Source organism: Herpailurus yagouaroundi, unplaced genomic scaffold (assembly GCF_014898765.1).
Source record: "Herpailurus yagouaroundi ecotype Mexico unplaced genomic scaffold, PumYag 202, whole genome shotgun sequence".
In the NCBI taxonomy this organism is placed as follows: domain Eukaryota; kingdom Metazoa; phylum Chordata; class Mammalia; order Carnivora; family Felidae; genus Herpailurus; species Herpailurus yagouaroundi.
Genome location: NW_024412433.1, coordinates 8513975 through 8529032, shown reverse-complemented (window position 1 = coordinate 8529032; position 15058 = coordinate 8513975). Strand labels below are relative to the sequence as shown.

General features: G+C 44.0%; 1 protein-coding gene across 8 annotated transcripts in view; it reads left to right on the top strand.

Moving 5' to 3' along the window:
- Nucleotides 1–15058, top strand: part of ARMC9 (armadillo repeat containing 9) — a 150287-nt gene that overhangs the window by 24865 nt on the left and 110364 nt on the right. For 7 of the 8 annotated variants that reach the window (XM_040450727.1, XM_040450725.1, XM_040450724.1 and 4 more), the window contains 2 exons: nucleotides 6956–7113; nucleotides 13840–13938. In XM_040450727.1, coding sequence (XP_040306661.1) covers nucleotides 6956–7113; nucleotides 13840–13938 — 257 coding nt within the window. The remainder of the gene's footprint in view (nucleotides 1–6955; nucleotides 7114–13839; nucleotides 13939–15058) is intronic. The other variant, XM_040450726.1, reaches the window with a different exon arrangement.

The window sequence follows — 15058 nt, the reverse complement described above, 5'->3', positions numbered from 1 at the left end:
GGCTAGGGACAGAGATGGTGAGAATTTGTGCATTTGGCAAACATGGGCTTTAAAAGTCTACATTATTTTTTAATTTAAAAGATGAAAGTCTAAATATCTACGAAGTATTTTGTGATCAAGTTTGTGATTCCTTGAGTCCCACTTTGCAGGACGGCTGGCCTTAGCTACGTCTTGTGTATCAGGTGACTAAGACCCAGAGACATGAAGAGAAGAGAACCCAAGCAATATCCCGAAGGAATGGGGCTGCAGCCCAGCCAGAGACCCAGTGCAGCATGGGTGCCAGAAGTATCATTTTAGGAACTTCCACTTTTACCTGGAACTAGTCTAGTGGGGTCTTATTTACATAGCAATGGAACACCCATCTTAGAAGCATTTCCATTTTTTTGCATTCAGTTTAGGAATTCCAGGCTTAAGGTTTTAGCATAAAAAGATGGTTTTCCATTATTAGTCTTTTTTTTTTTTTTTTTTTTTTTTGCTAGAACTATCCCATTTTTCAGTAAGGCAAGAAAAATTCAGTTAATATGAAGTCAGTGGCCACAATTGTGGTGCTTTGCCTAAGTTTTGTCTTTGATCCTACGTTACAAAAAGTGCTTAAATTAACATTGGAAAGGGTGGATGATGATGTGTTTCATGCCTTTGTGAGTTTTGGTGGCATAGTCCTCAGTCCCCAGCAGGTGGAGTGTTACCACAGGAAACAGCACATTTGCCCTTCTCACAGCAGGGCAATGTTAGAGAGGATCTCAGAACTTCCTGTCTTTGTTTTTCCACGGTCTTTTTTAAAGTTTTGTAAAACAAAAAAAGCTGGGGGTGGGGTGGGGTGTAGGGTTAGTAAATTATTTATCTCTTTGCTTTCCAACACAAGGAAGGCGGGTTCAGCTTCAGATGAGGAAAGTCTGAGTGCTTCCTTTTGCCTGGTACAGCCTTGCATCTCCCCCACCCAGCAGTCCTGCTCAGGTGAATGGTCCTGCCAGCTGCCCCCCCCACCCCCCCCCACCCCCGGTAGCTCAGAGGGACAAGCCCCACGATCCTTCACTGGGAAGCATCAGTCTATGCCTGAGCACAGAAGAGCTGGGCCACAGATGTGGCCTCATCGGGTCAACATGGAATCCTCTAAGGGTCACCAGGCTGTGGCCTTGGAGCTCGCTGAGGCTGCTCTGTCCCCAGTAAAGTTGTGCCCGAGTCTGAGTTCCAGCAGCTCTCCTCAGGTCCCCAGGCCTGCTCCCTGAAGAGTTAGTATGGTTCCCAGGCCAGTTTTCTCATGTTCAGAACAGTGGGTATTCTTTTTTTTTTTTTTTTTTTTTAATGTTTATTTATTTTGAGAGAGGGAGCAGGAGAAGGGCCGAGAGAGAGAGAATCCCAAGCAGGGTCCACATGGAGCCCGACATTGGACTCGATCCCATGAGCTGTGAGGTCATGACCTGAGCTGAAACAGAGAGTCAGACACTCAACCGACTGAGCCACTCAGGCAGGTGCCCCAGAACAGTGGGAATTCTTAAATTGTGCTGGGCATTGGGTCCCGCCCTGCAACTCCTGGAAATGCACCCTTGCCCCCCCTGTTTCTGTTTCTGTTTTGACCTAGCAAACCATCTCAGGCTTAGTGGCATAAAACAACAATGTCCCCTTATTATCAGCATCACCTTGCCTGGCCTGGAACCGTGTGCTTAGGCATTTCTCCCTGGCTGTCTCGTGGGTTCAGGGGAGCCATCCCCAAGGCTTCCTCACCCATGTGCACCTGGTGGCCAGTACTGAGGCGCCCGACTGGAACACCTCTGTGACCTGGGCTTTCTTGTGGCATGGTGGCTGGGTTCCCAGGATGAATGTCCCCAGAGAGAGCCCGTGGAAGCTGTGTCACCTTTTCTAAACCAACCTCTAGAGGAACTCTGTGTCATTTCTGCTGCAGTCTCTTCATCAGAAGCAAATTCCTAAAGCCAACTCACATTCAAAGGAAGGAGAATGACGTTCCACCTCTTGATGGGAAGGAGTGTCAAAGATGTGGCCATCATATTTTAAAACCACTACCCCACCGGCATCCTTTGAGTTTCAGAAAATCGCCCTAGTTCTCCAGTAATCCTCGTTCAGACTCAGTCTTTGGACCCCTAGGCACTGGCGGAGGGAAAGTGGTGGGAAACCTCCCTCATTCCTGAGTCTCAGCCAGCCCTTGTCACCCCAACATACCCCAAAGCTTTTGAGGACAACTTTCTGCCAGGAACCAGTCCTGTCTTTCAGAAGTGGCCCAGTTTTATGGATAAAATAAACCTGGGAGGGAGGGGGAGTGTAAAGGGAAGAGCCTGTGTTTTTCTACAGATCTTCCCTTCGGATTTCAGCAAGGAGACCAGGGTGTGTGAGCCCTCTTTAGGTTTGATTTTAATTGAGTTTTCTGAGGCTAGCCAAGCAGAATGTCGGTGGAATTGAGCCTGGCAGGCGCAGCGTGTGTCCGTGGCTGAATAAGCCCCATGATGCAGTATTGCCATGGAGATCAGAGGTGAGCTCCACAGGGCACTGGTACCAGGGGCTCAGGCCCAGGCCCCATGTCGTGACAGCCCCTTGTCACCAGTTTGTCCCCTCCTCCCACAGTTACTGCTGCAGTGACCACAAGGCGCAGACATGCTCCCAGTTTATTTGAATTCTAGACTTAGGTGTTGTTTTTTACATTGAATGGTTGGGCAATATCATTATTCTGCGTATCTTGAGAGGAAGGTTTCATGAGTAAGATTTCCACAAGCTTTTGAAGAAGGCAAGAAGAGTGCTTGGAGTAGAAAATTCTCTCAAAAGGAATTACATTTTAAAATGGTACTTAGAATAAAAACTCAGCATATTGTCTTACTATTTTACCTAGCCATCCAAAAAAGGTACAGAGGGGTGCCTGGGTGGCTCAGTCAGTTCAGCATCTGACTCCTGGTTTCAGCTCAGGTCGTGATCACCAGGTCCATGGGTTTGAGTCCCTCGGTGGGCTCTATGCTGATGGCACAGAGCCTGCTTGGGATTCTCTTTCCCTCTCTCTCTGCCCTTCCCCTGCTCGCATGCGCTCTCTCTCAAAAAATAAATAAATAAATAAATAAATAAATAAATAAATAAATAAATAAATAAATAAAATGAATAATAAAAAGGTATAGAAATGGTATCTTTTAGCATTTCTGCCATCCATTGATCTGACCTCTTCAGAAAATGAGCAACTGACTGTTTTTCTAGAGTTTAGAGCCCTAAATGGCATTTTTAAAATGATGATCTATATTCACAGTACTTGTGGATTAGCAAAATAGCAAAGCTGATTTATATCTGAATACAAAGAAGAAAGAGTATGTCATATTATAAAGTTAGAGTGACTGATTTCAGATTTTTAGATGTTAGAAAAATAGTTCCATGTATTTAAAATATATCATTTTGTCTTGAGCAACAAAGGGGTCTCTAAAGTTAAATCTCATCCACTCTTTAAAAAAAAAAAAAAGGCAACGTATTTAAAGTAGAAGTGTTGAGAGACAACTTGATGGCTTGGCCATGGAGGGAGAACTCTATCACTTTTGTTAGTGTTTCATCGGATGCTGGAATTACCAGAAAACTTTCTGTGACCTTAACTGACATTCTTTTAATTGTATATATCTCTTTGTTTAAAACTAGGGAAGTACTTCTTTGGATTTTTGTACAAATTATGTAAGTAGTTGTGAAATATGAAATAACTCAGACAGTTTCATTAATATAAGCTGGGATTTCTAGTAACACCTCTCCACTCAAAGTTGAGCTCTTGCACGGCAAGGTCCTTGTCTCATGAAACTTTTGAGAAGGAAAAAAGAGTGAAAGTTCTTTTTACCCTCAGACATAAAGTTGAGATCTTGGAGCTGGAGCCGAATCGCTTAACAGTAATGGCCAGGTCCTGTTTGTAGCCAGTTAAGGTGTCCTCTGGGTGACATCTCTGTACCACAGGCTGTTCTGTCCAATGGTGTATTTGAACTGGTCACAGATATTTCAGCCCAACTGCCCACTTCTCTCCTTTCTGTGGCTGCTGGCAGTTAGGTATTTTTCCTCAGGTGTGCCATACTTTGACACTGTCATAAATTCCAATTCTGAGTTCCTAAGGCAAAAGTGCCACAAGTAGTCCCTTACGTTTAGTTAATTGCACAGTGACTTTCTGAGGAGAATTCCTTTGTGCAGTCCTTTTTTGAGGGGACAACTTTGGACACTTTTCTTCTTTCTTTCTCTTTCTTTCTTTTTTCTCTTTCTTTCTTTCTTTCTTTCTTTCTTTCGAGAGCACAGCAGGGGAGAGTGGGAGGAGGCAGAAGGGGGAGAGATAGAATTTTAAGCAGGCTCCGTGCTTAGTGCCGAGCCTGACGTGGGGCTCGATCCCACGACCCTGGGATCACAACCCAAGCCAAAATCAGAAGTTGGATGCCCAGCTGACTGCACCACCCAGGTGCCCCAATTTGGGGACTTTTATATTGATGATTTGTGACGTTATTTGCCCCGGTTAATGGGTTTTGGTACTTCATCATCTGCTACTTGGTACATGTTAAGAAAGATTGCACAGGTACTCTAATAGTCATTGCCATGAAGTAGAATTATGACTATCCTGTAGAATTTTTATAGTTGGATGTTCCGGTTTATGTAATTTGGAATTTTGTACGTATGAAAAAGCCTTAATACTATTTAGCATAGGAAGATGGTAGTGACTCCTTCCTTCTCCCTAATAATATTTAAGAAAAAACTTGACAAATGATTTCCATAGATGTTTTCCAAAGTTTCAAGTGCTAGATGTAAATTCACGCCAGATGACTTTTTTTTTTTTTTTGAGAGAGCAGACGGGGTGGGGGGGCCATGATTGAGTAAGGGGCAGAGTGAGAAGGAGACAGAGAATCCCACACAGGCTCCGTACTGTCAGCACGGAGTGCCCCCCGAAGTGGGGTTCAAGCTCACCAAGTGCGGGGCTTGAACTCATGAACCATGAGATCATGACCTGAGCCAAAGTCAGATGCTTAACCAACTGAGCCACCTAGGCACCCCATGGCCTGAGAACTTTTTAAAGTTATCTTTTAATACTGAGATTTGAAGGATGCTAAATAATAATAGTAATATTAGTTCATTTTAATGTGATATTTGAGGTTTTAATAGTTAAAATATTTGACTTCTACACATAATTGTAATTGAGATACAGTTCACGCCTGATCCTCATAGCTATTTAGAACACAAATTAAGAGGAATAGATAATTTAGGACAGTGGGGCTCAAACTTGTGATATGCATCAGAGCCATTTGGAGAGTTTGTTGACAATATAGTTTCTCAGTCCCCACCCCGTATCCATAAAATCAGTCTCTGAAGGTGAGGCTTGATTATCTTTACTTTTGGATGATTCTGACATGTTTCAAATTTTGCATACTGCGGCTTTAGGGTTTAACCCCTGGTTTTTTCAAGTTGTCTACTTGTATGGAAACATATTTAGGAAATCTTTGACCCCTTTCCATAATAGCTATTACTTATTGATTGCCTCTTGTGGGCCAGAATTGTGCTAGGCACTTTGAGTATATCTGTTTGTTTAATTCTCATACTAACTTGTTTTTTGTATGTATGCTTTTTTTTTTTTTTAAGTTGACGTATAGTTGAAATACAGTGTTGTATTAGTTTCAGGTATACTACATAGTGATTCGACAGTTCTGTACATTACTCAGTGCTCGTCAGGATAAGTGTAGTCCCCATCTGTCACCATATAATGTTATCACAGTATTATTGATTGTTTCCCCTATGCTGTACAATCCTCACAATAACTCTTCAGGGTCATTATCATCATCCCCGTTTTATAGGTTAAGAAATGAGATGAGAGAAGTTAAGCGTCTTGTACAAGATTATCCAGCAGAAAGTGGTAGAATAGCCACTTGAGCCCAGGTCTTTAGGGTTTTCAAATCTCTCAGTGCATGGATGAAATGTGTTCTAAAATGATGACAATGCCCAGTTAGGACAAGAGTAGTTAACTTGGGTTTGGGGGCATCATCATTTCCTTCCATCCAAACTTAGCCTTCTGGGAGGGGGAAAAGGAAGATGGGCCAAAGGAGTGCTGACACTAGATAAGATTCGCTATTCTGGCTGTGTCCGGGGTGGCTTGGCCATCAAGTGCTGTCCCTGGTGTAGAGTCCCAGAAGAGAACCCTGGAACCTTCCAAGGCTGCCTGCTCTAGGGCCCAGTGGGGTGGTTTGTGCTTTATCAAGCTGGCAGACCGAGCACCTTGAATCTTGCCTAATTCTGGATTCTAGCTTCCTCAGCATTAGGCAAGTAGCCTAACCTTTACCGAAAATGAAGAGCTGGCCTGCAGATACAGATTACCTCCAGACAACCTCACGGGGCAAACACAGAGGAATAGCTGTAGGTTTGCTTCACCCAGTGTGTGAGCTGGAAGAAATACTGAGTTTGTGTCTTTTACACAGAGAGAGCAACTACAAGAAATTGCATGGGGCTCAGTCAAGGAAATAGATTGTGTGAGGAAAACCAGTGACGATTCAGTTGAACTACCAGAGACCAGAAATTGAAAATCAGTGGTCACAAAGCACTTTGTAATTAAATGTGTCAGGAAATAGAAGTAAAGTGTTGGTTTTTTTTTTTTAATATTTATTTATTTTTGAAGGAGAGAGAGACAGAGAGTGAGCAGGAGAGGGGCAGAGAGAGAGGGAGACACAGAATCTGAAGCAGGGTCCAGGCTCTGAGCTGCCAGCACAGAGCCCGATGTGGGGCTCGAACTCACAGCCGTGAGATCATGACCTGGGTCGAAGTCAGATACCCAACTGATGGAGCCACCCAAGTGCCCCAGAAGGAAAGTGTTAAACACGAATAATATCAAGTTCATTGTGACTGCAGAACATTCTGAAAGCAGGCACAATACTGCCTTGAGAAGAGTATATTTTTTATTTTGTGGGTTTTTTTTGTTTTGTTTTTACTGTTGTTTTGGTTTGTTTTGCTTTAATGTAAATCGTCTTCCTAGAAATGTCGCAGCAGCTCCACCAGCAGCTGATAGAAGCCGAGCGTAGGTCAATGACGTACCTGAAGCGGTACAATAAGATCCAGGCAGACTACCACAATCTCATCGGGGTCACGGCAGAGCTGGTGGATTCCCTGGAGGCCACGGTCAGTGGCAAGATGGTAAGGAAGATCCGCACCTGCTTGCGTGTCTGTTTGGAGCTAAAGCAGTGTTGAGGGCCTGGGCTGTGTTAATGGGATTCCTGGCCTTTTCCGGCCAGTGACACCTGCCCCCGTGCTTCACAAAGCCAGACGTACAAAGGAGACCACGCCAACGTTCCATGCCCATGATTGTGCTGCCCATAGTATTTTGTCCGTCTTTCCTGACATCTTTATTTCTCTACCTTACTCTTCACGTTGGCAAATGGTAAATTGTCTGGCAACAGAAAAAAATAATACGGAGTGGCATAAAAACGAGGGGGAAATATACTGCTGCTATAAAAGAAAGTTACAGATTTTCACATATTGATTTTATATCTAGCCACCTTTCTGAACTCTATTAATCTGATAGATTCTGTTGATTGATACCTCTGTATTCTAGACTGGCAGTCATATCATCTTCAGATACTGATTGTTTTGTTTTATATTATGTTTTCATTATTTGTAATGACTTTTTTTCCTTCGCATAGTGGCATTGTTGACTACGGGACATTATCGAATAATGGGCCTCCTTGTCTTATTCCTGACTTTAATAGGAATGACTCTAGTGTTTCACTTACTAAAAAATTAGAAGTATAATAAAATCCCTTTGTAGAAATGTACATTTTCTTTAAAAGTGGAATAATTTGGGGCACCTGGGTGGCTCAGTCGGTTAAGCGTCCGACTTCGGCTCAGGTCATGATCTCGTGGTCCGTGACTTCGAGCCCCGCGTCGGGCTCTGTGCTGACAGCTCAGAGCCTGGAGCCTGTTTCGGATTCTGTGTCTCCCTCTCTCTCTGACCCTCCCCCATTCATGCTGTCTCTCCCTGTCTCAAAAATAAATAAACATTAAAAAAAATTAAAAAAAAATAAAAGTGGAATAATTAGCACATGCAATTTTAAGAAATAATGCAGAGAGGCTTGGCACGCTTTGCCCAGTTTCCCCCAAGAGTAACATTTTGCATAACTAGGTTGCAGTACCACAACCAGAACATTGACATTGATCCAGTCTATTGATCTTATTCTGATTTCTCCAGTTTTGTGCTCTTGTGTGTATGTTAGGTTCTGTATAATTTTATTGCCGGTGTAAGGTCGTGTATTAAAAGGACACCTGGCTGGCTCAGTTGGTAGAGCATGTGACTCTTGATCTCAGGGTCATGAGTTCAAGCCCCAGGTTCAGTGTAGACATTACTTAAAAAATAAAATAAAAAATTTTTAGTGACTTAGAAATATGACTATAAAATAATATGTATTATAGAAAATTTTAAAAATAGAGAACTGTGCAAAAATACGATTAAAATTACCTGCAATCGTGTCACTTAGTAACAACACTTGTTAACATTCCACATTCGTCGCAGTGCTTGGCTGAACTAGACGGACTCTGGTTCAGGCAAAGTTTTCTATTTTCCTTAATACCGCATCGTGCATTCTTGAAGACATGAGGTGTTCGACAAGCCTCACCGTTAGCGGCTCAAGTCCATCGTGTAGCAGTGCTGCGCTTCGTATTAATGTCCAGGTTGGACATCGAGGTTGTTTCCAGCTTTTCACTTTCATAAATTATAAACATAGCGGGAGGAGGTGAGCCTCTGTTGTGTTTTATATTTTTAAATTTTATTTATTTACTTATTTTTTAAGATTTCATTTTAAGTAATCTCTACGCCCAACATGGGCTGAAACTCACAACTCCAGGATCAAGAGTCGTATGCTCCACTGACTCAGCCAGCCAGGTGCCCCTGTTATATTTTTTTAAAGTTGATTTTCGAGGTTGCAATCTGTGCTAAGGTGCTCCAGGAAGGTTTTGCTGGTCTGGTTCCACTGGGAGTCCTTATCTTTATATCCTTGCCAGTCCTGTCTTTGTGTATTAAAAGGACACCTGTATTTGTTGCAACATTTGTATTTGTATTTGTAAATTTGTCCTTGAGAAGTAGTGTCTCAGAATTGAAATGTACCTCACATTGTTTCCACATGACAGTGAACGTTTTTTATATGCTTCTCTCATTCATTGAATACAGATTTATTGCAAGCTTACTATGTGCCAGGCCTTCCCTGTTCTAGGCCTGTGGGATACATCAGACAACAAAACAAAGATCCCTGACCTCAGGGAGCATACGTTCCAGTAGGGGCGAAAATAATAAATAGTAAATATAAGCAGTAGATAATAAATGACATCGTCGTGTGTTAGAAAATGACAAACGTTGTGAGGAAACAAAGGAACAGGGTGGAGGGGATCAGAGTACGTGTGTCTATGGACAGGGGACAATTTTAACTAGGCAGGCAGGGGGAGCTGCACTGGAAGAGGTAAGGGAATTCGTTTCGCAGCCCTCTGGGATTCTCCCAGAATTCTAGGCCAAAGGAAGAGGATGCAAAGGACCAAAAGCAGAAGCGTGCCTCTCGTGTGCCTCTCCCAGTGAAGGACAGGGAGCGGCACCCAGCAGGTCAGGGCCCCGAGGGCCATCGTTAGGATGTGGCTCTACTATGAGTAAACTGGGGAGCGGAATAGGGGGGTGGCGTGGTCTGGCATGCTGTGGAAGGATTACCTGCCTTTGTTTTACAACAGTCCTCGGAGGCCTGGAGGAACCAGGGAGACCGGCAGGAGGGGCTTGCGGTCACGAGGGGAGACGTGGTGGTGGTGGTGGTGATGGCAGCCAGAGCCAGAGAGGTGCCCCTCTGGGTGTGTTATGAGATAGAGCCGATAGTGTTTTGTGCTGGATTGGACCTGGGCGGGGGTTTGGGGGTCAAGCATGACTCCAGGTTTTTGGCCTAAGCTGTGGGAGGGCAGTGGTGCCTCCGGCCACGATGGGGAAGGCCTGGGGTAGAGCAGGTTTGGGGGAAATCAGGACTACAGCTGTGGGCATCCCTGTTAAGACACAGGCCATTCAGAATTCATCTTTGGTAAATGTTTTCCTTAGTTTGCTTTTTGGTTTTTAAATTAGTGTTTCTTAAGTTAGTAAAATTGACATGTTTATATTGTCAAATCATTTTATCAGTTTTTCCCTTCGTTCATCCTGCCTTTTCAAAGTGTTAATAAAGGAGCTTTTCCCACTAAAGGAGCTGGAATGTTCACGTTAATTTTTTTCTGTTGGTCGTTTTGTTTTGTTTTGTTTTAATTTTACTTTTAAATCTTTAATCCACAAGGAATTTATTTTGATAGATGATTTAAGAAAGAAATTTATCCCCCCCACCAGAAAAAAAGATAACCATTTGAGCCAGAACTATTTACTACTTTCCTCACTAATTTGAATGGCTACCTTTATCATGTAGTGGGATTTTAATTTTTTCCATTGATCTGGCTATTCTTAAGCTACTAATGCATTGTGTTTTTTACTATAGTAGCTTTTTAATATGTTTTAGTATCCTGCGCTGAAAACCTCTCTGTTCGTGTGAAATCATAGCCCGCACACTGCTGAAAGTTGCCTGGTACGGCCATTAGCTAGGGTGGTGGCCACACGCTGAAAGAGGATGCAGAGAGGATGGGCCAGTAAAGATCATGGGGAGGTTTGTAGATCATGCTTAGGAGTCCTTGATTTGTCCTGTAGTTAGTGAGGGGCTTTTGAAATATATACCTTAAAAAATGGACTTTTTAAATTAACTTTTTTTTTTTTCAGTTTTAATAATAGCATGTGTTGACATTAATGCAGAAAAGTATCAGAAAGAAAACAAACATGGCTTCTATAACCTCTGTTGACAAAGACATGCCCGTGATTAGGAGGTTCAAACAATACAGAAATAAATAAAAAGAAAAGCATTTGCCTTCCTTTGCCTTCTCTCCTATTAAAACATAGCTACCAGAATCCTGGTGTGCCTCTTACAGCCAGAGTTGATGTGACATCAGGGGTGGCATGGTGACCAGAGATGGGCACGTGAGCTCCTGCTGGAGTGCGCGAGAGGCCCACAGACCACCAGGCAGGGAGAGATGGGGCGGGGCGGCAGGGGCGGGGACTAGACTTGTAACTGGCTTGTTTTTGTTTGTTTGTTTGTTTTTAATGTTTATTTTTGAGAGAGAGAAAGAGAGACAGAACGTGAGCAGGGGAGGGGCAGAGAGGGAGGGAGACACAGAATCGGAAGCAGGAAGCAGGCTCCAGGCTCCCAGCTGTCAGCACAGAGCCTGACGCGGGTCTCGAACCCATGAACCGCAAGATCATGACCGGAGTGGAAGTCAGATGCATAACCAACTGAGCCACCCAGGCCCCCCTATAACTGGCTTGTTTTTAATGTAAAAAAAATACACGTTTGTGGTAACAAATTGGAACAAGTCAGAGTAGTCTATAGTAAGGAGCAAAAGCCCCCTCCCACACGGTTTCTTAGTGTCACTTCTTTATTGGTATTCAAGATGAACATTTGCTTGTGTCTTATTTTAGAACATTTCTAGGCATAGGCGTGTGTGTGTGTGCATGTCTGCATGCGTCCTACGTATACTTGGGATCATATGACCCATTATTCTTCTGAAACTCGCTATTTTACTTTCGGTATATCTTGGAGATCTTTCCACATGGCCACATAGCCCTCATTCCTTTGTAGGCTTGTACATTATGCCATTGTAAGAGCGAATTATAATCCGTCAGATCTCTGATGGTAAACGTATAGATTTTGTTTGCTATAACAAAAAAATGTGCCAATGAACATTCTTCTATATACTGTCTACCTTTGAAAACAGGTAAGGTAAGATCCTAAGTGTGGAATAGTTAGGTCAAAGGTTATGGGCATTAACATTTTGATAAATGTTGCCAAATGATTTCTCCTGAGACTTCAGCGACGTCTACCCAAATCCCTGGGGATTTATCTGTATCTGTGTTTATTTCTCCACACACTTGCCAACACTAGACACGATTATACTTTGAACTCTTTCCCAGTTTGGGAAGTAAAACTTGGTGTTCTGAATGTTTCAATTTACATTTCTTTAATTATGCATGAGGCTGAATATATTTTCATATATTTGTTGGCCCTTTATACTTAGTCTACTGTCTATTTGTGTCCTTTCCTCATCACCTGTTTTAAGCAAGAAAGTGACATAGTCAAATTTGCTTGTTAAAGAATTGGTTCTGGTAGCAGTTCCAGAAGTCAAAGGAGAAAACAGTTTCAGGAGTAAAGGGTTTATGCAAAGTCTCGGAAGCCACCGAATACTTTAGAAGACTAGAACTGAAAAGTGCCCAATGATTTTGACATAATAGAAGGTCAGTGGTGATGGCCTTTGCCACGTAAGTTTCCACAGAATGATGCGTCTAGAAGCCTAATTGCAGCATTTTGGGAGGGCCAGGGGAAGTGAGACAGGAAATGTGGGCTGTTCTCTCGAGCACCTTGGCTGTGAAGGAAGAATACTGGGAGGGTGGTTGATAGGTGGAGACCTAGGGTGGAGGAAGGGGAAGGTACTTTTTAAATATGAAATATATTTGGATGTGTTTTTAGGTTGTAGATAATGAAAAGTCGTAAAAGGAAAGGTTAAAAATACAGGATGAAAAAGGAACCTTTACTTTTCGATACTGTGGACATTCAGAGGAAACGGACGTGGGCTGATGGGGGACGTGCCCCCTGGAGATGGGGTGCTGCTTTGTCTGAGTCGCTTCGCACAGAGCTGAGTGTCAAGGGATGAGCAGAGACATCTGCCATGGATGGACAGGGCCTTTGATGTGTCTGAAGCAGACCAGAAGTTTCCAGTGGGTAGATGGAGTCCCCCAAGGAGAGGAGAGGATGCGGTCCACGTTCCCGGTGCTTTCTAACCCATGAATGGGTGGAGGGGGCCTCACGTGGGGACAGCTGAGTAAGGGTGGGGTAGCGGCCAGTCACGTGACCGTGGGGGGGGTCACCACTCGGCCTCAGGAGGCTGAGGAAAGGGAGGTTTCCCTCCCACTGTCAGGCATAGAAAAAAGCCTGGAAGAGAGCAAAGCGGTTAATAGTTACCTCCAGGGATTGGTTTGTAGGGAAGGATGGGACTGGGGAGAGGTTGGGACACTTGCGCATTTGGAAGGTGCATTCTTTTTATAAAAAGAAAAGATGTAAAATGAAAAAGAACAGATCCTGAGATTACTACCTGAGAGGCTGTAAGCCAGTCCTGAGTCACAGTAGCTAATGAGCCGGTGAGAGAAGCAGCCAGAAAGGCCAGAATAGAGTGGCATTGACGGGACGGCAGCAGACTCCCGCCCACAGGCACTCGATACAAGTGCCTCCGTCATCCATTCAGTAAGCACGTACCCAGCCACCTGGCATGTGCCAGGCATACGTGTCGTCTCGTTCACCCTGTCACCATGACCCACAGAGGCAGACATAGTTCATTTCACTCGACAGGTCACAAGGCAAGGGGCGGAGCTGCTGGTTTTCCCAAGTCCGGGACTTGAGCCCAGATCTTTAGATTTGAAGGCTAGCATTCTTTCTACCACACTGTTGGCCCCCTGATTGACTTGATTGCTTGAATTCATACACGCCCGCACAAACGGTTTAAAGTCCGTTCCTTTTGCGTGACAGTGGGAGTACATCTACTGGAATTAGGTAATTTAAAATATGACAGGCCGTGATCATACCTGTAGCACGTTAGCAGTTTTTTTCTGTCAGGCTCAGGGCTTTAGTGCCCAAGAACCCCTGGGTTAACACAAAATTCCATCTCTGTACCTTCCAGAAAGCCCAGCAAGGGACAGCTCTGATCATTGCTGGGGCCCCTGCTGTCCCTGGGGGAGGGGGGAGTTTGTGCCTCTCACCAGCCGCCCTCCTGTCTTCTTTGCAGATCACGCCGGAGTACCTGCAGAGCGTATGCGTCCGCCTCTTCAGTAACCAGATGCGACAGAGCCTGGCCCACAGCGTGGACTTCACGCGGCCTGGGACGGTAAGGCTCTGTGCCCCGGGTCTGCGCCCCGAATTTAAAACTAGCCTAGGCGCGCCTGGGTGGCTCAGTCGTTGGGCATCCAACTTCAGCTCAGATCATGATCTAATAGACTTTAGCCTAACAAAAACAACAACAAAAAATGAAAGGGCGAGGGAAAATAACATTCAGGAATCTGCATTTCAGCTGGCTTCAGGGATCCGTAAACTCCCAGAAGGAAAAGGACGCTGTGTTTGAAGAGGGAGCAGCTGGGAGCTGGCCTCCTAGGCGTGGTGGGAGAGAGGCACGGTCTGCTCTTCCATTTGGAGCCCTTTGGTGCCAAGGGCTGGTAACAGTTATCAAATCAATAGGAAAGGAAGGAAACTTCTTTCTTTTTTTAAGAAATTACTGCCATATTGGAAGCTATACAGTCGAAGCAGGCACTCTCTTCTTTTTCTCATTTAACTTTTTCCTTGGAATAACTACAAACTTAGAGAAAATCGCAAAAATAGCACAAAGGACACTTGTATACCCTTTACCCAGATTCGGTGACTGTTGGCATTTTACCCATTTGTTTACTTTCTCTACACACACACGGACACACACAGGCACACTCACACACACACACACACACACACACACACACACACACACACACAGTCTGCTTTCTGAGCCATTTGAGAATAAATTACATATACCATGGCCTTTTACTCCTAAATACTTCAGTGTAGAGTTAATTTCTTACTAGAAGTATTCTCATGTACAAGGATCCACTTCAGTAAGTTTAATATTTTATGATACTCTTACTTAATCTGTGCATTTTCCAATTTTGTCAGTTGTTCCCCTGTTTAAAAAAACAGGACTTTTCTCTTTTTGTGTTTCATATTTTCTCACGATTCGATTCAGGGTTTGCATCCCAAGGCAAAATATTGCATAGGTGATATCGTGTCCTTCTTAAGATATAGCTCATCTGGAGGCAGATGGTGTTGAGTTGGGGTTCTTAACAATGAGTATACCCATGTCTCCTCAGGATGTTTTCAAAGGTCTCGAACCTGTGTTCCTGAGGCTCACCCCAGCCTGTTGCCTGGGCCCCAGGCTGAATGGTAGAGCCAGATCTGTACAATTGAGAAGAAAGCACCAGGGG